Source organism: Brachypodium distachyon, chromosome 4 (genome assembly GCF_000005505.3).
Source record: "Brachypodium distachyon strain Bd21 chromosome 4, Brachypodium_distachyon_v3.0, whole genome shotgun sequence".
NCBI lineage: Eukaryota > Viridiplantae > Streptophyta > Magnoliopsida > Poales > Poaceae > Brachypodium > Brachypodium distachyon.
Window position 1 is genome coordinate 4,040,547 of NC_016134.3, and position 24,692 is coordinate 4,065,238.

At 42.5% G+C, this 24,692-nt stretch overlaps 1 protein-coding gene, 1 long non-coding RNA gene and 1 pseudogene across 3 annotated transcripts; all 3 read right to left on the minus strand.

Annotated features, from left to right (window-relative positions):
• Positions 1-3,846: 3,846 nt before the first annotated feature.
• Positions 3,847-6,134, minus strand: LOC106866845. Of its 2 annotated transcripts, none has more exons than XR_001407853.2 (2): positions 5,481-6,134; positions 3,847-5,198 (listed from the first exon to the last, which is right to left on the minus strand). It is a non-coding gene; the product is annotated as an uncharacterized LOC106866845 (long non-coding RNA). The 2 variants fall into 2 exon arrangements; XR_001407854.2 differs by having other exon boundaries at positions 3,847-5,403.
• A 1,474-nt stretch (positions 6,135-7,608) lies between these two features.
• On the minus strand, positions 7,609-9,592 carry LOC104584847. Its single transcript, XM_010240605.3, has one exon. It carries the CDS (start codon positions 9,365-9,367, stop codon positions 7,856-7,858), a length of 1,512 nt encoding a protein of 503 aa, XP_010238907.2. The 5' UTR covers positions 9,368-9,592; the 3' UTR covers positions 7,609-7,855.
• Positions 9,593-11,885: 2,293 nt separating this feature from the next.
• On the minus strand, positions 11,886-22,915 carry LOC100825846 (annotated as a pseudogene).
• Between the last annotated feature and the right edge of the window lie 1,777 nt (positions 22,916-24,692).

A 24,692-nucleotide genomic window follows, 5' to 3' on the forward strand; every position in this document is an offset into this window, starting at 1 on the left:
CAGGGCGCGTACGCTTGTAGAATAGAGACCGCACACACATTGATTTTTACAATGCTATGCACCGATGGATATATAGACGACAACACCCCTGTGCATGCATGATTCCGCATTTCCGTTATCGTCTTGAGATATATACCTGTCGATCTGTACGTGGTGTGGCAACTGGCAAGCTAGCTAGGCTACCCACGGGCCACGTCACCCATTCACGCACGTAAAGCAGTGAGGAATAATTTTTTCAGGCTCAGAAATGGGGAGGAGTTTTTTTTTTTCTAGTCTGGGGACAAGGCCGGTTAACGGGTGATCAAATCTAACGTGGTGGCACGTGACGGGCCATACATATCAGAAACGCTGTCAACCACGCTAAACATATCAGAAACCGCTGTCAACCACGCTAAACTGATCTATTTGGTTATCTTAGAAAACTTACCACAAAACGTTTGGTTCTGTTATATTTACTCTTGAACATTTTGTGGTCTGGACGTGTACGTGACCAATGTTAGAATTTGGTGTTGCTGAAAATTTCAAAGTCCATTCATGAAGTGGGATGAGGAAAATAGGAATGGGAATAATCCCACCTTACTAGTTTAGAGTGAGTGAGACCAACATATAATGGATGTTGCTTCTTACCTATTGAGCAAGTGAGCAAGGGAAATCCACACGCGCGCTCCTCCTCCTCCGCTCGCCTCGTCATGATGCGCGCGCCGCGTTTCGTGGATCGATTGCGAGTCGTGCCGGGTCGGTGCGGGGCTGGGCTTTTTATCTGTTTGTCACGCCCGCGAGGTATTTTTTGGAATCTGTTACGGATGCGTGCAGATTTTGTGGAGTCGGTTCAGGTTTCCTAAACTGAACCGACCTATACCTGCGTGACTATATATACAGCCGCCCCGCACGCAACTCAACCGCGCTAGGGTTTCGCCTGTCTCTCACTTTTGCGCCGTCGTCATAGTCTACTCCATCCCGAGCGTCGGTGTGCACCAGCGATCGGGAGAGCGGGTCTCCGGAACCTTTCGCCTTTGCGATCCTGTACGGGAGAGGGTGAATAAGGTTTTTGGGAAGCGCTCCGCGCGATTGCTCGCTTCTCTGCAACCACGGGTCGTCTGCCTCCTCGAACCGGCGGGTGCGCGACGCGCCGCCGTCTTCTTCATCAACAACTTCGTCAAGCGAACGCAACAGCAACGGCTTCTTCTCCACCGCAACAGTACGTACATTGTGATTGGTTGTTTAGTTATGATCTGCGAATTCATATTGCTGTTCGTTGAGCTGTTTAATACTTCTAGTATTTTTGAGATGCATCTGTTAGCTGCTGCTGTCGTCATGATCTATACTCTGAAATTATTCATTGAATTTTTATTTTCGAAATTGCTTAATTTTCCAACGACCAATTCCACAACCTGTGAGAAGACGATGGTAGAGTTGCAGGATTCTTTTTCTCTTCCTTTCTTGAGCCTGCCGCGATACTGATCCATCAATTAAACATCGATCGTCTGTTCTAACACTACAAACACGTCTTTATTTCCGAGGCATTATTTCTCCTTGTTATAACAAACTAATAATGTAGCACCAGCCAAAGGGAGAGCTAAAGTTCGCTGCTAACAAGCTTTCAGGAGTCGCCGTTGAAGTCTTTCACACTCGATGCAGATGGAAGCCAATAACTAATTAAGCGTCTAAGCGTATTGGAGTAGGTTCTAGGTTGAAGACTGATACATTTGAGTCTATTCTGCAACTATGTTTTGGCAATGTTAGTTGTTGCTCCAACCGAAGATGGATCAACGACATTGCCGGGGGCTTACCCGCGACTGCCCTGGCTGAATATCTGAAGCTATGGGACATGCTCAATGAAGTGACACTCGCAGCAAGACAACCCGACAAGGCGATATGGCGACTCTCCGCCAACGGCAACTTCTCGGTCAGCTCCGCCTACAATTTGTTCTTTGCTGCCAAAATTCATTTTGCCTGCGCCAAGCCCATCTGAAAGTCAAAAGCTCCTATGAGATGCAAATTTTTCATGTGGCTAGTTGTCCATAAAAAATGTCTCATTGCCGACAACCTCGCGAGGAGGGGATGGCCTCACAGCCCTACATGCGCTCTTTGCTTGACGGAGCCGGAGTGCTGTTCCCACCTCTTTGTGCACCGCCGTTTCACCCAACAAATTTGGCACAAATTGAGGCTGTGGGCAAAGGCATCATTCCCCATTCCTAGCCGTATTTTTCATAACACAGAAGACTGGTGGATTGCAGCAAGACGGCGAGCCCCTAAACCACTTCGGAGGGATTTTGACACCTTCGTCATTCTTGTGCACCGGAGAATTTGGAAGGAGCGAAATGCTCGAGTTTTTCAGCAAGTGTCGAATCCAGTGGGCAAAGTTTTCGATCTGATCATTGAAGATCTCCTCTCCTGGCGTACCGCGGGCTGTATTGAAGCTTTCTAGTGCTGTGGGGTGTTTGGACTTTGAAACTATTGTTTAGTTGTTTTTCTTGGTGTTTTGCCCTTTGGGCCTCTGCCCTCCATTCGTGTAGTTCCTCTCTACATGCTGTAATTCCGCTCTGTACTCCCTCTGTTTCCATCTTAATAAAACTCGGCCTACGGCCCTTCGAAATGTTAGTTGTTGCTGCTGTAATATTCTGTAGAAGTTTTTGATCATTGAGAGTTTCTGATCGACCGATGCGCTCTTTATCTTTCTTGTTGAACCTCTATGTTACTTTGCGGTTTCCTTAACGAAAGCGGGAGCAATGCTCCTTTCATCCAGAAATAATATAGCATCCTCTCAATTAAGCTTTTGCCCATTACATGCCTATTGTCATTGTGTTGAGAACTTGTGATGGATGACCACAATTATAAAGTCTAGAAATGGTCTCTGAACTCGAAATCGTATACATATGATCCCGCAATTGGCAAAACCGGATGCTTTTGGTCCCTCTTCTGGATTTGAACGGTTTTGACTCCATGTGTCATGGTTTTTCCTCATAATTTCTACATCGAAATTGAAATCTTATACATTTGGTCACTCAACAATGCATGGTGAAATATCCGACGTGCAAAAATTGAAGTAAAAACAGCTTCATGTGGAGTCAAAACTGTTCGAATCGGAAAGAGTAACTAAAAGTATCCGATTTTGTCAATTAAAAGGCCAAGTGTTTGTGATTTCTAGTCAAGAGAGACCACTTTCTAAACTTTGCCGCCAATCGAGGGACCAAAAACCTAAATTTTTCTCTTAGCTGTCACTACGAAATAATGCAAAAGAGTATAAGATGTGAAAATATCATCCCTTCACCACGAGCTAGGATATATGCCACGTAGACACACACATATATCGCGCCATTGCATGTAGAACTGTACGTAGATGTCTGGCCGAAAACGACGTACCGCAGCTATAGCTTGCTTGTTGGAGTTGTGCATGCATAGTTTCAAAAAAAAAAAAAAAAGAAGAAGAGTTGTGGCAGGGGGAGGTTCCGGCCGGGTCGGAGGAAATCAAGGAAAGATCATGCTCTCTTTTATGTCCACCAGCGAGTTATATCTACTAGTTAAGTGCCCGTGCGTTGCAACGACGAGATGAACACTTCGTAGCGTGTAGAAAGAAAAACATGAAAAACTGACGCACATGCACCATTTCTCATTTTATAACTTAATCACTAACTGTGACAATATGAGGGGAAAACAAATACTACAATGGACCAACAATAGAATGCACACGAACGATTACGAAGAACTTGGCCATTGACCCTCTTCCCCCAATTGTAAATATCACTAAGTATGCATGCTCTAGTACCCAAACAAGTAACGCAATAATTTTCAGTAAATACAAAACATAAGTCACTTGTTCTCCAATAGAATTATTGAAAACAATGCAAAACTAAACACATCAGATCAAGACAGCCACCCATACCTTATCAAATATCCATTTCATAATTTGCAACATGAGACAGTACTTTTGGGAAAAGAATGTGGTTACGTGCAGAGCGCTTCCTATTTGTATTAAAGATATTGAGAAACCATGTAGTGTGTACAAAAGGTCCCCTACACCCTATAAGGCAATGCAAAATGGACTGAAAAAAAAAGCTCTTCCGAGGATCATCCAGCTATAGCTTTGATGGTAGGCTTTGACCATTTGCAGCGGGCAGCAGTGAAGCTCTTGCCATGTGCTTCAACAAGCATTAGCCCGAGAATTTCTTGTTTTCCAGTTTTGACTGCAAGAATGCGTTCAATAACGAATGCGATTTATGAAAGCATGCTTTATACCTATGTTCTTCATAGACAACACTATTGCTGCAATCTCAAAAAAGCAAGTTTCCTGTCCTTTGGAGGATAGAAGCATATGATCCAACAACATCAGAGAGATGGATACCATCCTGGTTGATTCAGCTGAGCACATTGTGGTGTTGCAAGTCAGGTTGCAAGTAAGCATTAGCAAAGGAACAAACCTTTTTGCCCCTCGTACGGTCACAAGTATACAGAAATTGTGTGTTCGTTTCCACTCTTTGTTAATTGAGGATCGCAATAAGCAGACAATTTCACCGTCCGTGGAGATAAAGAAAACCATGCTGCTGCTAACAGGTAGCAAAGTTATCTATAGCTTCAATATGGTCTAGCAAAAGAATTTATAGCTTTCCCTATTTGCTCCAAGTATGAAAATGCAGACCAAACCCACACTTGATATGAACACAACTAAGAGAATAACTATGACTTTTTTTTTCTGTAGTTAGTAGTTAATTTTGATTCATAAACTTAATCACCAAAATTGATTTCAATGACTTGTCTATTCATGGTCAGATTCATTCTAGATTGATCCTTGCCACTTCACATCTGAATTAAAATTCTGAAGTAACAATTGACAGAACTTGCATTAATTAAATTATAGAAGCTGATTCGCTGATTCAATGTCCAGCTAGCCAATGATTAATTAGTGGAAGGGAATAAGCCTTCACCTGACTACTCTTGCCCTAATATTGCTCCTGTAATGCATTATAACCTTTTATTTTCTTTAACTATATATAGAACTGAATCACCTTCAGTGCTATCTAGAGAAGCACCAAAGAGGCTGCTGCACAGGATCTATTGCACAAATCAATTTAACTGCTAGCAACATGATTGAGTGAAGTACGCATAATAATGGACATTTAGATCAGTAATTTTGGTTGCTCATAGTAGATATCAAGGAGTACCTGTTCCGCCACCATTGTACTGAGTTGAGTACCATTTGTCTGAAGAATTTGTAAAGATAGTCAGACAAGCAGGAGGCATATCAAGTGCCCCAAATAGCAAATACAATTAATAATATCTCAATGATAACGTTTGTATGTCCAGATCCTTTTGATGCACATACACGTCTTTTTTACTTTCATAGTTTCATGCAAAAATTAAGAGATGTCTTTGAAAGGGATAGATTCATTTCTGCACCGAATGGAACTGCAGAAAAAAAGTAGTTTCCTCTTAAGCATTAACACAAGCAGCTATTGAGCAGAAATTTCACTCTTGTTCCATACCTCAAAGAATCTGAGTGGCGTGGAGGGGTTCCGGCGAGCGTTCGTCGTGCCAGACGGCATCCAGGTGGGCCGCATCTACATCAAGGTTCGAGGAGCTCGTCGTCATCTTTCCCTAGCTGTTGGGGCGGCGGCCAAGAGCTCGGCCAGGAGCGCGGCGAGGGGTGCGAGGAGGATCCGAGGGGAGGAAAATGTGGGCGGATGGGGAGAGGGACAGAGGGGGCGGCAGCGAGGTGTGGAGGAGGGGCGGCGGGCGGCGTCGTGGCGGCAGAGATGATCCGCCTCTCCTGTCTTATTAAGGGGGCGACGGCGTCCACCACGTCAACGGGAACTGGTCGGGACCATGCCGGCACGTCCGAGAACACGGCGTCCACCACGCCGACGGCGACATGGCTGGGAGAGTGGACGGAGGGATCGGCAGTGATGGACCAGAGGTGCGCGGATCAGCGTGGCGGCGGGCCGGCAGCGTGTTAGGAGAGCGGCGGTGGCTAGGTCGATCCGGCTTCGGCTTCGGCGAGTGCGAGATGAGGCGGGCGGCGGATTCGGGAGGCGCGATGGATCGGGGCTTCTCGGTGGGGAGCAAATCGAGGCGATTAGGGGCACCGGGTCAGCCGCGGAGGGCTCCTTTTTTTTTGCGTGGGCGGAGGGTGAGACGACTTACGAGCCTACCACGGGGACAGTAAAGATATATATATCCGGCACGCGGCAAGCCGGCCGCAGTGATTGATCGATAGACTGAGAAGTCGTCGTTGCACGCCTGAGAAGTTGCACGCACTTTGGCAGGAAAACACGACGCGGATTTCGCTTCTGTTTCTCAGGAAATCGAACATCTTCAAGTCAATCGAATGAACGCGTAGAGTGCTCTGCTTTTCTTCTACGCACTTTTCTTCTTTGCCTCGCCGGTAGCCGCGTACATCCATCGACGAGAGCAAAGGAAAAATCCCTAGTGAAACGGCCTGTGTACGTTCATGGATAAGAGCTGGAAACTGCAGCAAAGGCGATGTTAGAGCAAGATGCTTAAAGTCAAAATTAAACCGGTTTATTGTCGCACAAGTACCAGTGTTTCGACAAAAACCGATTTGTTTTGTGCAGTCACCTTGCATCGAAGGTGCTAATGAAACTGCCGCTTGTGCTCCGAGGGGAATTGGAAGACGCGCGTAAATGAATGTTGGGCAATCTTCTTCAGTCCCACTCGGGCCGCTTCAGGATCCATGGATCGGGCCTCACCGGAAATTATTCTCGGCCCACTAAAAATATCATGTTCGGGGTTACATTCCACAGCCCACAGGGAGCCCATCTGTCTAACGTCTCGCCTACCACGTCTCTGCAGCCTGCGCCGCCCCTCTTCCCTCCGCCTGCCTACCCGGCGAGAGGCCGCCGCCGCTGCCTGAGCGAACACGGGGCTGTGAGCCTCCTACATTACTGACCGCTCATCCCTGCTGCTTTGCCGCTGCCGCCGCTTCTCCAGTGCCCCAAACCCCTGCCCGTGCGACCTTCCGCCGCCGCCCAGCCACTAATTTGTGCTTGACACCTCCTCCACCATCCCATACAGCCTGGAGAATCCAAGTCCACTCAAACTGTGAGTTTCTCCCGATTTCACTTTAGTCTGAAGAAGTGACTTTTCAGATTTTGTTTTAGTTCTTCTCAATCATCTGAATCAGCGTATGTCTTGCTTACCATTTGCCTGTCCTGAATACTGAATTGCTCATCCTGATTAGCAACGAGGGAGACCTCGACAGGCTCTTAAATCTATTCTACATGTAGAATCCATCTATTGAGAGACAAGCATTCTTGTATTTTCATAGTGCTTCGTCAGTTCGTCATTGCTGTTGGGACAAAACATTTGGTCTTCTGAATGCAGTGCAGTACTTGAATTGATAGCTATCAAGCTAGTCAAATTTGTGTAATCCGTATAAAGATTTTGTCATCTGCTTTAACACGGATTCAGCACTAGGAGAACAAAGTAATAAAGAGAGGTAAGATTTGTATCCTCTGGGTGTCATTGTTTGGCATATATATATATCTACTCTATTTGTCATGTAATTAACGTGACAGTACTTCTGGTTCATATATTAAGAACCAATCAGTGAGATATTTATTTATCTATTTTGCTGTTCCATATTATCCAGGGTTTAAAAGAACAGGGAAAATCAGTCACATCGCATATGTATGGTAAATATAAATACAGTACTAATTAATTAAACTTGATAGCCCATGCAAATACAACAATTGATCAACCTTACAAAGACATAGACGCAAAGAATTACACGCGAACAAGGAATTCTGCCGAGAGGCAGTTAAGTGCACCACATCCAACACCAAGTCACTGAAGATAGCATTTGGATACATATATATGTACTATATGCTTACGGTGAGCCTTATGATATTTGGCGTGGCTGCATCAGAGTGAAGAGCGTCTTGAAGATACCCACAAGAACACCAATAATGGTGAGCACCGTAACAATGGCCTTAGAGTTTCTGGAAACAAACTTGTGCACACTGATCCGAACACACCTCTTGCGCTTGCATTCATCCATGTCTGCCAGGATTTTGATGTAGCAGCGGCCAGGGGATATGTGTTCGACAATTTTGTCGAAGAATTCAAGCGTTTGCTTGTCGGTGAGTTCTGTACGCACCAAACGGTCTTTCCTTAGCTTGTGTACGTCCTCCTCCCGATCCGTGAGCATCGCAAGGAGAGCGAGGTACGAGCTAACAGCAGTCTTCTCAGAACCCTCCGAGAAACTTGCAGCTGTCCATACCTCAAAAGCCGCCATGTTGACAAGCCAGCATGCCGTTGTCCTGTCAAGGGATAGTGGCGCCAGGGAGAACTTGTCGTAGAAGAATCCTTTCGTCAATTCTACGCCGTTGAACTCTGCAGACTTGCTGGCTGTCAGCTTGATGCCATTTATTTCAAGCTGACTGGCACCAATAGGTACCGACATTTTCATTGGTTCAACTTGTGAGTCTCCATCTGCTTCTTTGGATGCCGCTATCTTATGAGATCGAAGGAGGCCAAGGAGATGTGGTGGACTGTATCGATGATGATCTGCGACAGAAGCAGATCTGGTATTGGACAGCATGTGGTTGTGCTTGGAGAGGATATCAAATTTTGCCCCCATCTTTACAATGAACTCATCGACATCCACCTCATGCACATGCCACAACTTCATGAGGGCTTTGAGCACCGTCCAGGGCAGCTGGTTTTCTAGCAGCATGATGTCATTCTCGATGGAAGCTCGGTTGGAGACGAAAAGGTTTCGCAACGACTCATCCACCTTATGAAGATGTTTGCTGGGAGTGGGGCTAGTGTGAGAACTAGGAGTGGGACTGGTGTGAGAACTAGGTATGGAAAGCATATACTGCAGCAAGAAGCAAGCATCGCAGAACATCATACGAACAAAGGCGGCGTCGCTGATGCTCTGCATTACGGGTTCGGCGTAGTAGCGGCGTGCTTGGACCGTGTCGTTGTAGAACGTTTCCCAGATGACCTCGAATGTGCTTCCTGTGTGCTCGATGAAGTGGTGGGCAGCAGCGTCTTTCACCTTCTCCATCTCCATCAGCCGGCGGCAGCCGTGGTGGTAAGGCCCGATGGCCACGGCCATAGGGACGATGTACCGATCCCCAAGGCCTCGTAGGCCCTCAGGGAACCGATGGATCTTCGTTTCCACTGCGTGGAACTTGAAGTTCAACCCAAAAACTTCGGCTGCTTTGTCAAAAGAATCCCGGAACCTGACCTCCTCCCCCGGATCAGTAGGCGGCTGGACCTGGGAGCTACGAGTACGGGAGAGATCTGACATCTCTGTGGTGGATGTCTGAGTCTGTGTGTCAAAGATCGAGATCGATCGCACAAACTGGACCTGGGAGCTACTAGTACGGGAGAGATCTGACATCTCTGTGGTGGATGTCTGAGTCTGTGTGTCAAAGATCGAGATCGATCGCACAAAAGTGAGTAGCAGGGATTTGGCAATCCTGGATTTGGAATTGGACAAGCAAGGGCTTAGGTAAGGAATAACAGTTCGAGAGTCAGTTCATGTTATTGATGCAGTGGACACTATAAATAACCTCTGCAGTATATTCTCTTCAGTTTTTTCCAGCCTGTTTGATCTAAATTCTCAATCCAGATTTGTTCCTTTTCTTTTGCATGATCCCTATGTAGGGTATTTCCTGATGTCCTGGCTCAAGCTAGGAATCAACCTTGATCAAGATGATGCAGGGACGCCTTAATTACCTCAAAGCAAATGTGTTATACCCTACATGTCACATGTGCCCTTCTCCGGGTTGAGGTACGATATTAGCATGCATTTTATCAAAGAACGAAGTAGCTGAATCCCTATAGAGTCAAAATTCGGCTACGCCGCCAACCATGCATGCATGAATTATTTAACATTGACCTCCAAATATTATATGTGTATCGAAGCAAAGGGCTTTTTCTAGAAGGATATATCTAGATTGTTTTTGTAACACACTTGTCTGAACTCTTTTACGATGGAGTAATAGCTATGCATATGCACGAAAACCTCAATGGTACATAAGATTATCTTCTCTTATGTATTCCATGTCACTTAGAAAAGATGTCAAAGCATGCCATAAATATATTTTCTTTTAGTGTCAACTCTTACAATTAATGCACATGGTCTAATGCTCAAGTCTACTTCCTCAATTGCTATTCTCCATTGCACATCCTCTAATGCTCAACTCTACTTTCTTAATTGCTATTCGCCATCCCCACTGCATGAGGCAGTTCAAAGTCAAAATAGTAAATGCTCCTTCCATGTATGGAAAGCTACACTCCAAATCTTTATTTCTCAAAATTATGAAGCCACTTTTCAATTTCACTTTCTTAAACCGTGTCTCACTTAGTTGCAAGTCTCTCAAGTTTCAAATCTGCATTAAGTATGATCTATGCAAATAAACCGTTCGCAATCTGTATTAATTGCAAGTCTAAGCGAAAATAAAAAACTTTATTCAAAACGCAAGCTTTTTGCTTTGGTACTGGAGATTCCCAAATGGAGCCTTATAAACCTAGGAGGGAGCAGTGTTTATGAGCATGAATAAATTAACTAAAAAAATATGATCAAAGATCCAATTATGTTTCTGATTGAGGAACCCAGTAAGAAGCAAAATTAGTAAGAAAAATGCACGGACCATTCAAGAAGCGTGGGTCTTAATTTAGAATTATATGCCGTGTATAAAAGTAAGAAAGAAATAAAGTACATGGGTAAAAAAGAGAGTCAAATATACACTCAACCCTGATAATTTGAGTCAGACCGAAGCTAGAGTTGGTGGAGTTGGTGAGGACGTAAAGCACATATCATAATTCTTACTTTCTTAGACATATCTCTTCCTTGTGCTTGCTGTCATTACTTTATTATGGCGTGTAAAGCTTCAATATTCTGCTTCTTTTGCTAATTGCTTGGGAATGATGCATGCTGAGTATACATAAAAGGATGGATTCTTCTTCGCTGGGATCATGCAAGGGATGTAGGGAGGGAGACGCTATATATGCTGCTTGTACGTTGTATCTAGCTGCATGTATGTCAGGCTCCCGCTCTAGTTGATATTGAAGTGTGAGAGAAGCGTTCATTCTAGACCACCCCCCCCCCCCCCCCGATTGTAGTGTTCTGTCTTTGCTGTACAGTTCTTTTTTTTTCGAATCGGGCCTCTCCCCCATTTTCCATTCTGTACAGTTCTTTTCTCCTTTCGCTTTTTTCTTTGTTCTTTGCTCTTCTTTTTGTGTGGCTTCTTGGCTCTTGCCGGCCTGGCTTTCCAGGTGTTTGTAAGACGTGGCTATCTTAGCGCTTCTTCTAATGACAAGTGAGTGCGCGTTCAAGAAAAGAAAAGAAAAAAAATCTCCAACACACGCTACGGAAGACGATTAATATATTAGCTAGCCGCGACCTGGTTATCTTAACACTGCTTTCGAAGGTGCTGAAGAAGCTCCTCAGTCACAGTGGTTAGAAATTATCGCTGTGCTCCTCAATCACAGTGGTTGCTCCTCAATCGCAAAACATGGATCCCCTTGATCTATCCCTCTGTGGGCACATGTAATTATCGCATGTCCTAAATCACACTGGATGGACACCAATCCATTTTCTGTCATTGTAATTCATTGACTTGTTCTGCTTTCTTTTTCTGTATGTGATTTTTGATTCATTGTGTATGGCAGGAAGAGGTCACATGCATTAGCAGAAGAACTCTATATCACATCCCACAACCTGTTTCGATCACGGCTGGCCGGCCAGAACCGAATACACACACGCACGCGCATAACCAGCGAAAGCCCATGCACACACACAGACATGGACAGATAGATATAGCCTTGCACACATCTTTATATGTACTTCCTCCGTATACAAATCCATGTCAGTTATTCAGGGACGGAGGGAGTATAAAAGCCTCACGTACGGCCTAGATGGGAATGGGGTTGATAAAGAGGCTCTCAACAGTCTTACGAAGGTGCGAGGCGAAGGTGAATCCATCGTTCCCGTCACCGTAGAATAACGGCAAACTGGTCGCAAACTTGATAACCCGCTGCACTGCTGGGAGCAGCGCCCGGTTCCCGAAGCGAGCTTGGTTCATGCTTCTCCATTCATCTTCTACCAGCGACTCGAACCTGGCTACGGCGATCTCCCTTGTGACCCCATGCTCGGCCATGTAACACTCCACGGAGCTTGGCACGTCCCCCTTCTTGCTCTTCCCACGCTGCATATATATACACCAAAAAGATCATGAATCCATCCATTTCTGCAGGTGACAACAATTAGTACTCATGGTTGTCTCATGAGATAAGAATGTGTACTTTGAGTGAAGAGATGTCATTCATGAGGCGGGCTGCCCTTGCGGATGCCATGACGACTTGAGGGTAACCAGCTACCCACTCGAGTGTTTCCTTTGATACCGCATCACCCATGCCAACTAGGAAGCACACACATGCCGTTGGCCCACCTACGGTCAGGCCACCCAGATTCAACCGATCGTCGAAGCTTGGTTTGTGATTCTGGTGTATCCATTCCGCATCTTGGAGATAATAAGTGAACTGCTTTTGGAGCTTTACACAAAGTAAACAAAATTAACCACAGTTTAATCAGGTTGTATCGATCTTAGGTGTTGAGAACTTGAGAATTGAGGTAGTACAACTCCTCCAATGACTTGCTATCTTATTGTTGTATCTAAAGTAGTTACTATTTAATACAGGGGTTTGTAAGTGCGAAGTGAGAGAAAACATGGTTAAGTTCCCTCCTAAAAGCCATATGTCGTTGCTGCTAAGTTATAACCCGTCTAACTTTCCTCATTACTTATATGCCTCTGTATTATGCTCAAAAGAAGAAAAAAAGTTATGCCTCTGCATAAGCTAATTTTGTCTAAGGTACATGTTTTAAGATATAGCTGAGCTCTAATGTATTAAATCATCCAATGATATATGACGACCGATGCATACTTAACTTTCCCTATATATACTAATTAATACATGGTAATTTAAAACTCAGGTTATGATCATAAATATAACACATGTAATCAATGCTAATATTGAATGGTATATGGTGAACTAATTACGTTTTAGATCTTTGTGAAACTATGGGTGGCGCCTAAAATGATTAGGGTGCATCCATAGAAAACTCCTAATACTCCTACATGGTAGAGGTAGCTAGTACAAGAAATGAGGTACACATATGTATATCAGTATATATATCAGCGGTGTATACCTGTTTCTTGATGTAAGCTATCTCATAGTTGCCGTTGACTGCCATTTCATCCCCAATTTCCTTAATATTCCGTAACAGTTCATTATAAAACTTTCTCAGGTACTCTGGTAGAAGAGAAATGGCACTCTCATCCCATCTATGACACCGCAAGCCATGAAAATAAGTCAGACAGCTGCATTAGTTAGACCATTTCTAGTTAAATTTTACTTTTTAGTAATATTTTTTAGTTATATGAATCATTACTTGTTTTTTCCCCGTGCAGGCAGAGAGTCGGTCATATTTTTATTTGAAAATACACGTTCGATCACATGTTATGGTGTGGAAATCACCACACAATTTAATTATTTGCATACGTTTTGCACTTCCTTTTTCAATGCAAATAAGACTTATAGTTTCCAACACATATATACCTACGCATTTAGATATCATAATAGGTATAATATATCTCACCTTTGTGCGGCTTCATGTAGTTGTCGACATTCCTCTATGGTGGCATGCATATCGTATGTGTCATCCATGATGGTGAGAAGTACATTTGTCTTGGTAAAGATAATTCGTGAGAGCCCAAAGCTTTCCTCACAGTGTGGCACCAATGACCAAAGGTAACACTCAACCAGACGATCCCGAACGTAACTTAATTCGATGAATCCAGAAAGCTCTTCCCACCACCTGTGTAAAAAACATAGTAATTTGAGGTAGTTGTTACTCTTGTTTTACATCTTTTTATGAAATTAACAACAGCAACGAGCTATTTATTGTTTTATCTCTTGAAATTAACATTTTTGAGTTCCATAAGTGTTGCAAGCAAAATTGTGCTGAAAGTTGCATTTGGAGACCCTGTCGATATCCAAAATGACAACTTTCTCGGAAATTAGAGAGTATATAAGATCAGGCATGCATATGGATACTCGGTCATTGCTTTGAGCTCCTTCAAGTGGAGACGCTGAAGAAGGTTGAAGTCTAGCTTTGCGAGCTCAAGTAGAATTGGGTTATGCCCTTCCTCCTCTTCGTACTCAGAGATATAACACACTGCTTCCACCCTCGCACACGTCCTTGGAAGTGGCAACTGAAGAGCACGTTTGACTTGCTCAGCTAATGGGGACATGAGCCTGCCTCTTATTGATTCAAGATGACGTCTTGCAAATGCAATGGCCTCTTCCAGTGCCGGCTCATCATGGACGAGAAGATGAGCAGCGTTGTACAAACTTAATAGGCCCCTTGGGTCATTTGTTGTATCCTTATTGAAGCTCCCATCTTCTCCCTTAAATTTGTTGAAAACATCTACAAGATATCGATCGACAAATTTAATTAACGGTGAGACTGCCAATCTAAATATTTTCATACCAGAAGTAATACGGAAGCTAGATATATAGCTGCCTCTGAATCACCTAGTGGCTGGATATATGAGCATTATTTATCACAAATTCTAATTATATGGATATAGAGACAAACAAGTACCTGAAGATACCCAATGTCCATGCTCTCTAAGCAAACGAAACCGAAGAGCAACCTCGTGAAGGCTGGAGCTACTAAATTCACTTTCAAGGATTTCACTTAAAGCTGTGTCAATCTGTTCATTAAAATGGTGATCTATTCCAAGATGTTGGAGTACATCCACTAAGAGTATTCTCTCCCCCGTTCCGTTGCAGCTCTTAAATAACCTTTGGACATCCTCCTTCAGTTTTTCGGCTCTTTCCCTCATCCATTCTTCAGACCTCTGCATGAAATCAAGTTTTGTGGATAAATGGACAGTTCAGTGCATTAACTTTGTTGTGATACATAAATGGGCAGTTCTGTGATCATGCATGTCAAAAGCTACTACCACCTACCAGCAAAAAAAAGGCACTACCACCGGAGGACATAATATATGCATGTATATGGACCTCACCAACCAGGTTCCAGTCATCTCTTACCTGCAGTGGTTGTGGCTCGTAGGTGATGAAGAAGTCACCCCAGAGTGAGGGCTCAAAGCTGGACTCCTTCCCTGCAGGCACAGGCGGAGACAGGCCCAGGGCTGCCCGTGGCGTACAAAAAAAATTCTTTGGAAATTTTGGTAATTTGATGTTTCGGCCTGGGCCTTGCCTGTTAATTTGGGTGACCTGAAGCAATGGCCTTAGGTTGAATGACATCCTAGCTCCACCCCTGCCTGCAGGAATGGCTATACCTCTTGACGCCATGGACTATTGTGTACTTGAGAGCTTGTATCTTGTATTAGCTTAGCTAGCTAGCCTGCTTCAGGTAGGAAAGGGCAAAGCAGCCTTTAAATAGGAGACGATGTGAATCCCTAGAGCTAGGAGCATGCAGCTCAGGAGTCAGGACACGAGACGCACGAGCTGGACTTACTTTTCTTGGGTCTTCGAGAGACACGTACGGTGCCTAGCACTGTTGCTTGACGCTCCATGCGCAGTATTACAATACTTTATATCGTCGTGTTTCTCGTGCTTTCACTACGCGGCACGGAGGGGGGCTGCAGGCTGCTGCCGAAGAGGGGTCGCCAGCCCACAATAATTTCATAATGATCCATACAACCGTATGGTCCAAATCCGAGGCGGGCCTAGTGATACCTGGTGCATTGGCCCACTTGCCCTTCTCGATGGCTCGAGCGAGCTGCCCAACAATTTCCTACTCACCTTTGTAAAAATTTGGATGTATCTAGATATGACTTAGTATATAGATATATTTAAATTTAATCAAACTTGAGACATCTTTTGTTGAACGGAAGTAGCATGATTTGTCTCGTTGTTCAACCAACGAGCCTAGATGGCCATACCGCATCAACTGTATCATGCCAGGGGTCACCGGAAGTATCATGGCCATTGGACGAGAGTTGATGCTGGTAACTGCGACTGCCGGGGTGGTCGAGCATACGAGGGGTTTAGCAGGCCAAGAGATCTCCGGTGAAACTTGGTGAAAAAGGTGTGTGTTGTGAGTACTTTGAAACACATTAGAGGGGGGGTCACATTCGGGTCATCAATAGCCAACTTCTCATAGTTTTTTTTTCGAAAATGAGGATGAAACCCCCGGTCTCTGCATCAAAATGATGCACACAGCCACGTTCTCATAGGTAAAGTAGAAACTTGTAAAACTAATAGTTTAAGGTCGTGTCCATGAAATAGTTTTTAAAACCGGACCGGACAGTCGGTTGAACAGAAAAAAGAGAATCAGAGACCTGGCCTTCTATTGAACGCATATGAATGCACCCGTCACACCAAACCGAATAAACCAGCCGAAGCAAACTCTAATAACTCGGCCAAACTGGACGGTTTTTATGATATCTGTGTTAGATTTATTTTTGTGTGAAAAATGCAGGGGTAACTTTGGAAACAGAAAAGGACGATACTATCTCTAAGTTTTTTCTGCTTATTGCAGGGGTAACTTTGAAAAATGAGGGGTAATTTTGCAACATACATTTTTGTCTGTTTATTACAACATTTATGAACGAAAATATATTATTTATATAAAACTAGACAGTGGACCGGCACTGTGACTGATAAAATCCTACCTGGCAAGGCGGCGGCTGCCAGAGACGAAAATAAAAAGTCTAACCTACCTGGCAAACAGATGGATAGATTTGTTTGTATTCCCACCTCCTCCACCTGGGTGAGGTTCTTGAATTCAGCCTGTTGGACTCCAAACAAACATACACGCTAGCTACTGACCACCTACCTACCTGGGGCCAACAAAGTATTCACCTCACAGATAGTAGTTTTAAGTTGAACTCAAGGATATATTTGCTGCCGCACGTGTAAATCTTGAGCCGTTCTCATATTGTTTTTCTCCTTTCTTATTTAGTACGTAAACAATGGACTCTGTTACATCACCAGTGAACTCTATACATTACATTTACATGTGAGAACTCTATACATTACATGTGACTTACACTATATTACATCGATTCCATGACCTATTTCACGGCTTGGCAAGAACCGTCTACGTACACACAAACATACACATATATAGCCATGCACACTGTACACACATATCTTGGTATAAAAGCCTCGCGGCCTACATGGGAATGGGGTTGATAAAGAGGCTCTCAACAGTCTTGCGAAGGTGCGAGGCGAATGTGAATCCATCGTTTCCGTCACCGTAAAATAACGGCAAACTGGTCGCGAACTTGATAACCCGCTGCACTGCCGGGAGCAGCGCACGGTTCCCGAAGCGAGCTTGGTTCATGCTTCTCCATTCATCTTCTATCAGCGACTCGATCCTGGCTACGGCGATCTCCCTTGTGACCCCATGCTCGGCCATGTAACACTCCACGGAGCTTGGCACGTCTCCCTTCTCGCTCTTCCCACGCTGCATATATATAATACAAAAATATCATTAATTAGCTAGCTAGATATTCCCTCCTTACCATATTAAGTGTCTCAAATTTGTCCAAATACGAATGTATTTATGTCTTAAAAGCGTCTAGATACATAATATAGAAAGTCATTTAATATGGGACGGAGAAAGTATATGAATTGAGAGTATCATGCATCCATTCATAGATGCATGAGGGCATTTCAGGGTTGTCTCATGTGATAAGCATACATACTTTGAGTGAAGAGATGTCATTCATGAGGCGGGCTACCCTTGCGGATGCCATGACGACTTCAGGGTAACCAGCTACCCACTCGGGTGTTTCCTTTGATACCGCATCACCCATGCCAACTAGGAAGCACACACATGCCGTTGGCGCGCATATGGTCATGGCACCCAGTTTCACCTGATCTCAAAGCTTGGTTTGTGATTCTGGTGTATCCATTCCGCATCTTGGAGATAATAGGTGAACTGCTTTTGGAGCTGTTCACGAAGTAAACGAAATCAACCACACAACTTAATTAGTAGGTAATTTAGCTCGATCGTACATTTGGCGTATTGTGATACAACTCGACCAATGGCATGCATATTCTTGTTGTATCTAAAATAGTTGCTATTTAATAGGTTTGTAAGTGAGAAAACATTATTAGGTTAATTCCACGTAAGTTAAAAGAGTCATATCTTACATAAGTAATTAATTAACCTCTGCATAAGCTAATTTTACCTCCTTAACGTGGTAACAAAATTAAACCCGGTAACCAAAACCTTGGATCTCATATTATTAAATCATCTGATGGTATATGGACTAACACATACTCCCTCCATTCCACAATACAACGCGTATAAATTTTTCTCATTTGTTCCAAAATACAACTCATTTTGCTTTTGGTATCCGCACCCGGCCAATAACTAGTCACATCCATTTATTATTAACCCAATATGAGTGGTCGGACACTAGGTAGAAACGAGAGCTGCTTTGGTCCAAGTGCACAAATCTATATGAGGTGTATTTTGAAATAGAGGGAATACCTTACTTTCCCTATAATGAGGCGGCATGCTAATTAAAACTTAGATTTTTTTTGAGAGAAAATTAAAACTTAGATTATGTGGAAAAAAAAGACAGGTAGATATATATATGTAATCAAACATATATCCTTGCTTTGAGTGGGGTGCATCTGTAGAATACTATGGTATATAGTAAAAGACAGGTAGATATATATGTTAATTAATGGTGTGCCTGTTTTTTGATGTAGGCGATCTCGTAGTTGCCATTCATTGCCATTTCATCCCCAATCTCCTTAATGTTCCTCAACACTTCATTATAAAACTTCCTCAGGTACTCTGGTAGAACAGAAGTGGCGCTCTCATCCCACCTATGTATGCAAAATAGCATTGCATGAAAATAAGACAGACATGTGCATTAGTTAGACCATTTCTGGTCAAATTTTATTTTGTAATGATGAAACACATGGCAGTTTAAATTCTTTACTTTTGTGTGCAAGCAGAGAGTCGGTGATATTTTTGTTTAAAAATACATGTAGCCATGTCATATATGGTGTGGAATTCATCCATAATTTAATTATTTCAGACTTTTTGCACCTTCCTTTCCACTGCAAAAAATAAGAATTACAGTTTCCAACACATATATACCTACTCATTTAGATATCAGAATAGGTATAATATATATCTTACCTTTGTACGGCTTCATGTAGCTGTCGACATTCCTCTATGGTGGCATGCATATCATATGTGTCATCCATGACGGTGAGAAGTACATTTGCCTTGGCAAAGATAATTCGTGGGAGCGCAAAGCTTTCCTCACAGTGCGGCACCAAGGCCCAAAGGTAACACTCAACCAGACGATCCCGAACGTAACTTAATCCGATGAATCCAGAAAGCTCTTTCCACCACCTGTAAAAAATAGTAATTTGAGGTTGTTGGTATTAATTGTTTTATATCTTAATTAGTAGTTTAGTACAAAACTTGGTTAATTTTTAAGAAGTTAGACTTAGGAGAAAGCTAGAACATCCTATAAAAAGAAACGGAGGGGGTAGGTTGCATGGTAGATATAAAACACCATGCAACCTATAAGTGTTGGGTATAAAACATGATGAATTATATTAACCTATGTATAAAACACCATGCAACATATAATCGTTTGGAAGTATCTAACGTGGATATTTTGGAAGTTGGATTTTTATCTAAAACGACAACTTTTAGGTTGCATGTGTTCAAAATCATCTTGAAAAGAACTTTCACAATCTATAAGTGTTTTACGAACAAAATTTGTGATGAAAAGATGCATTTTGGAGACCGTGTTGATATCCAAAATGAACTTCTACAGAACTTGGTAGGATATATAAGATCAGGCAGGCATATATATATATACTCTGTCATAGCTTTGAGCTCCTTCAAGTGTAGACGCTGGAGAAGGTTGAAGTCTAACTTTGCGAGCTCAAGTAGAATTGGGTTATGCCCTTCCTCCTCTTCATACTCAGAGATATAACACACTGCTTCGACCCTCACATACGTCCTTGGAAGTGGCAACTGAAGAGCACGTTTAACTTGCTCAGCTAACGGGGACATGAGCCTGCCTCTCATTGATTGAAGATGCTGCCTTGTAAAAGCGATGGCTTCTTCCAGTGCCGGCTCATCATGGACGAGAAGATGAGCAGCGTTGTACAAACTTAATAGCCCCCTTGGATCATTTGTCGTCTCTTTATTGAAGCTCCCATCTTTGCCCTTAAATTTGTTGAAAACATCTACAAGATCGATAAAAAAATAATTAACGTCGAGACTTCCAATCTATAATTCTATATATTCGTGTAGCAGAAGTAATATGGAGCTAGCTATCTGCCTCTGAATCACCTAGTGGCTGGATATATGCGTGCATCCTAGCTCTATGTAAAAACATTTTGTGAGCATTATTTATCACATTATTATTATATGGATATAGAGACAGACAAGTTACCTGGAGATACCCAATGTCCATGCTCTCTAAGCAAACGAAATCGAAGAGAAACCTCGTGCAGACTGGAGCTACTGAATTCACTGCCAAGGATTTCGCTTACTGCACTGTCGATCTGTTCATCAAAGTGGTGATCTATTCCGAGATGTTGGAGTACATCCACTAAGAGCATTCTCTCCCCCGTTCCGTTGCAGCTCTTAAATAACCTCCGGACATCCTCCTTCAGTTTTTCGGTTCTTTCCCTCATCCATTCGTCGGTCCTCTGCATGTGTGCATATTGAAAAAGCCAATATGAATAAGAAAAAAGACTCCCTCCAATCCATAAGAAGCTAGTGTCGCTGATTTAGTACAAATTTATAATAAGTGTCGAAATTATACTAAATCAGTGACACTTATTATTACGGATAGGAGAAAGTACTGTATATGTATGTGTATACATAAATTAGTCTACCATGCTAAAGATATGTCAAATACTGGACGCATGCATCACCATAGAAATTCTACGAAGAGACTGGCTTTTTTACTCCCGACCACACTACGCCAGTAATCAGTACCGTCCGTGTGCGCAACTGGGGTCGTTCGATCTTGGCTTCTGACGTCAGCTGAGAAGAGGAAATGGAGGAATAGACGCTGCCGTTACCTTTTCACTATTGCGTTACAGTGCATTTGAGAGAACCACTGTTTCGTTCTGATCTGAAAACAGTGCTCGCAGACGCTTTCTAATCTCATACTCCTCGGTTTCAGAATTCTTGTCTCAAATTTGTCCAAATATGTGTATCTATTCCTAAAGAGCGTCTAGATACATGTAATATTTTGACAAGAATTATGTGACGGAGCGAGAGTATGTTTTAACGCCAGGCCGATCTGAATCTGGCTCAGTGCAGATCTGAAACACCTAGCATCTGATCCGTTCTCTCTATATATATTCTATATACATGTCTATCGATCATCTCTCAAGAATATGTGTTTTCTCTATATATATATATCCGTTCTCTCTCTCATGAATATGTGTTTTCTCTGTCTAATTTTGTTTCTCTCCCTATATATATATATCCATTCTCTCTCAAAAATATATATTTTCTCTATATATATCCATTCTCTCTCAAGAATATATCTTTTCTCTCTCTATATATATCTATTCATTCTCTCTCATGAATATGTGTTCTCTCTCTATCTGATTTCGTTTCTCTCTCTATATATATATCCATCCTCTATCAAGAATATGTGTTTTCTCTCTATATATAAATATATCCATTCTCTCTCACGGATATGTGTTTTCTCTCTATTCAATTTCTTTTGTTCTATATATATTCATTCTATTATCTCAAGAATACATGTTTCCTCTCAAATTTAAAACTATTACAAGCCGAAAGTACTCTCAACATGCAAAACAATTTTGCGTTCGTCACTGTAGCCATGCATATATGCGTTGATTCGTGTGGGGGCAGATTTCCCTTTCTCCTTCGCAGGTGTGGCCAGATTGGGCAAACAGTAGCTGTGGGGGCAGGTGTATCACGAGCAAGGACTGTACGAGCACCCTGTTGCTTCCGTTTGCTCACTCACGGCCGATGAAAGGTCAAGATAACTGGCGCAGAAAGCTCGAGAGCAGTCTCAGCTTTCCCATTCTACGAAATATATAACATTTGGCTCCCATCATTTGAGACTAGAACTGTGAAATTCATTTTGAATTGTAGAAATTAACTTGTTTGGTTGACACGGAATTGACTACATGAATTTAATTTGCAATTTCATGGAATCACAATAAAACTAACCTCAATTCTCTCCACAAGCCATCATTTTTTTAGAATTGTCTCTAACTCTACAAATCCATGTGGCAGACAAACATAATTTTTGAATCCGGAATTCAAATTCAACCAAATGAAATCCTACCAAAAATTAGATTTCATTTCATCTGGACCAAATGAAATGAAACGAGGGGCACCAAACGAGCTGTAAGATCCTTTTTCAAATTTGTTTAGTTAGAAGACGACTTAGAACACAAGGAAATAATGCACTTGGAAATTACCAGTTTGTATATTAGTGCCGTCTTAACCATACTAATATTATGTTAGTTGGAACTTTTTTGTTTGTGTAGTAGCTGACAAATTTCTTTTTTGAGAAATGTAGCTGGGCACTTGGAAGTTTAAAATTGATATGTGCAATTGATCGCGAGTACGTACTACGTAGTTTGCGATACTCAAATGGAAAGTTTGGTGATCATGTCAAAAGCTAGTACCACCAAAGGAGTGAATGTATAAATTAACCTCACCGGCGGTTCCGGTCATGTCCTACCTGCAGTGTTTGTGGCTCGTAGGTGAGGAAGAAGTCACCCCAGAGTGAGGGCTCAAAGCTGGACTCCTTCCCTGCAGGAGTGGCTATACCTCTTGACGCCATGTATTATGTGTGTATGTATCTTATGACTTGAGCGTGTGTGTGTTGTGTTGTGTTAGCTTAGCTTAGCCTGCTTCGGGAAGGAAAGGGCAAGCAGCCTTTAAATAGGAGAAGATGTACGTGCTGCTTGTAGCTACCGATCACATGTCTTCGGACCGCGGCGCACGTGTTCTGCTAACCTTATCGTTGCGCTTATGCAGAGCAATGCGAGATTCTTCCGGTTTGATTTTTTTAAAATCTGTTATCTTGTAAAATGTGCATCCAATTGACGGTCTGTTTTTACTGTCAGCTCGTTTGTGCCGAGATCTACTAAACTCGATCCCATGTTGATATATTTTGATGGGTTTTTTTTCGTCGGGAGTTACCAGGTAACGATCACTTGTTTACCAATTACCAAATTATAATCACTTGTTTACAAGATTAATATCACTTGGTTACCAGGTTGTCGAGCATCAACATGAACCTATATAAAGACCGGGATCGTCGCATTTCCATAACCGGATGGCATCTCTTGCTTGTTTGAACACTTCAATACTCATGCTCCGACATTAAATAAATATAATATCTAGATACAATTTTTTTACTTGCTAGGTGTACATCATTAAACTAAGGACATCCGATTATTAATATGGTAACTCTTCACAACTAATATGGTAACCATGATAGTTTAATATAGTAACGGGTGACGACGAATTATCTCTAAACATAGTAAAATGAGATCTTGTTTTGAAGCACTTGTTGAGACGAACTCAACCATGAAAACGGATTTTTGATAGGATACATGGTTTGGAAGATCAATCATTTTGAAAATTCAAATTTAGCACATGCATGCATGCATTCATAGATATATCAAGGATTGGGAGGAACTGTGTTTTATTTCTCTCTCTCAATTCAAATTTAGCACATGCATGCATGCATGCCTTGGCAAAGATATATCTATGCATGCATTCATAGATATATCAAGGCCTTAGATACCCGTTAATTTAAACTTTTGCTCTGGTTACTTTGGAGATTTACTCATATACGGGATATAAGAAATACCCGTTTGCATTCGGAGTTTAAATCGTCAAATTCGTCTACTATTCACCGTTGTGCACGGTTTTCGGTACCGAGCTATTTTTTACATGGGGGAGGAGGGCATAATTTTACCTGCGGGTTTTATATATCCGACAAATTTACAATTAGAATTTATTTATTTTTCAGCAAATTTCTAGGTGTGGCTGTGTGAATAATTTTGTTGCAGAGGCCAGGGGTTTCAATCTACTCTTCGAAAGGAAAAAAAAGAAGCAAATTCCTAAAATCTGAATGATTTGTTGACATGACTACTCTCCCAACCCAATAGTGATAAGGCACTCTATCACCAGACCAAAGAGAGAGCAAGAATTCAAACTCACGATCTCAGTGAACTGATATGGTGGGAAACTCGTCTGTGCGTCAAGAATAATGATGGCTAATATATATAACTTCTTATTAGACGTTTAATTCAAAATTTTCGAAATGATACGCATAAAATCCTTTTACCGTGGGGGGGGGCGGTAAATATTATAGTTGTACGTACAAATAAAGATTTTTTTTTTACAATGCTATGCACCGATGGACGTGGTCCCTTGTTTTGCGTCGTGATACTTGGCTACCCACGGGCCACGTCACCCACCGTAGAGCAATCATTTTCTGTCGATCGTGATCCATGAACACAAGGGATCAGAACACTGGACGCATAAGCTGGACTCTTTCCTTCTTGGGTCCTCTCTCTGTTGAGTGTTTACCAATAGTTGGTCCGTCCGTGAAGGCACAGTACACATCGTACTTGTTTATCCAGCAATACACGACAACGACAGCACTCACCGA

Coding starts and splice junctions, on each gene's coding strand:
- LOC104584847 (XM_010240605.3), bottom strand. CDS start 9,367: ATGTCAGATCTCTCCCGTACTAGTAGCTCCCAGGTCCAGTTTGTGCGA.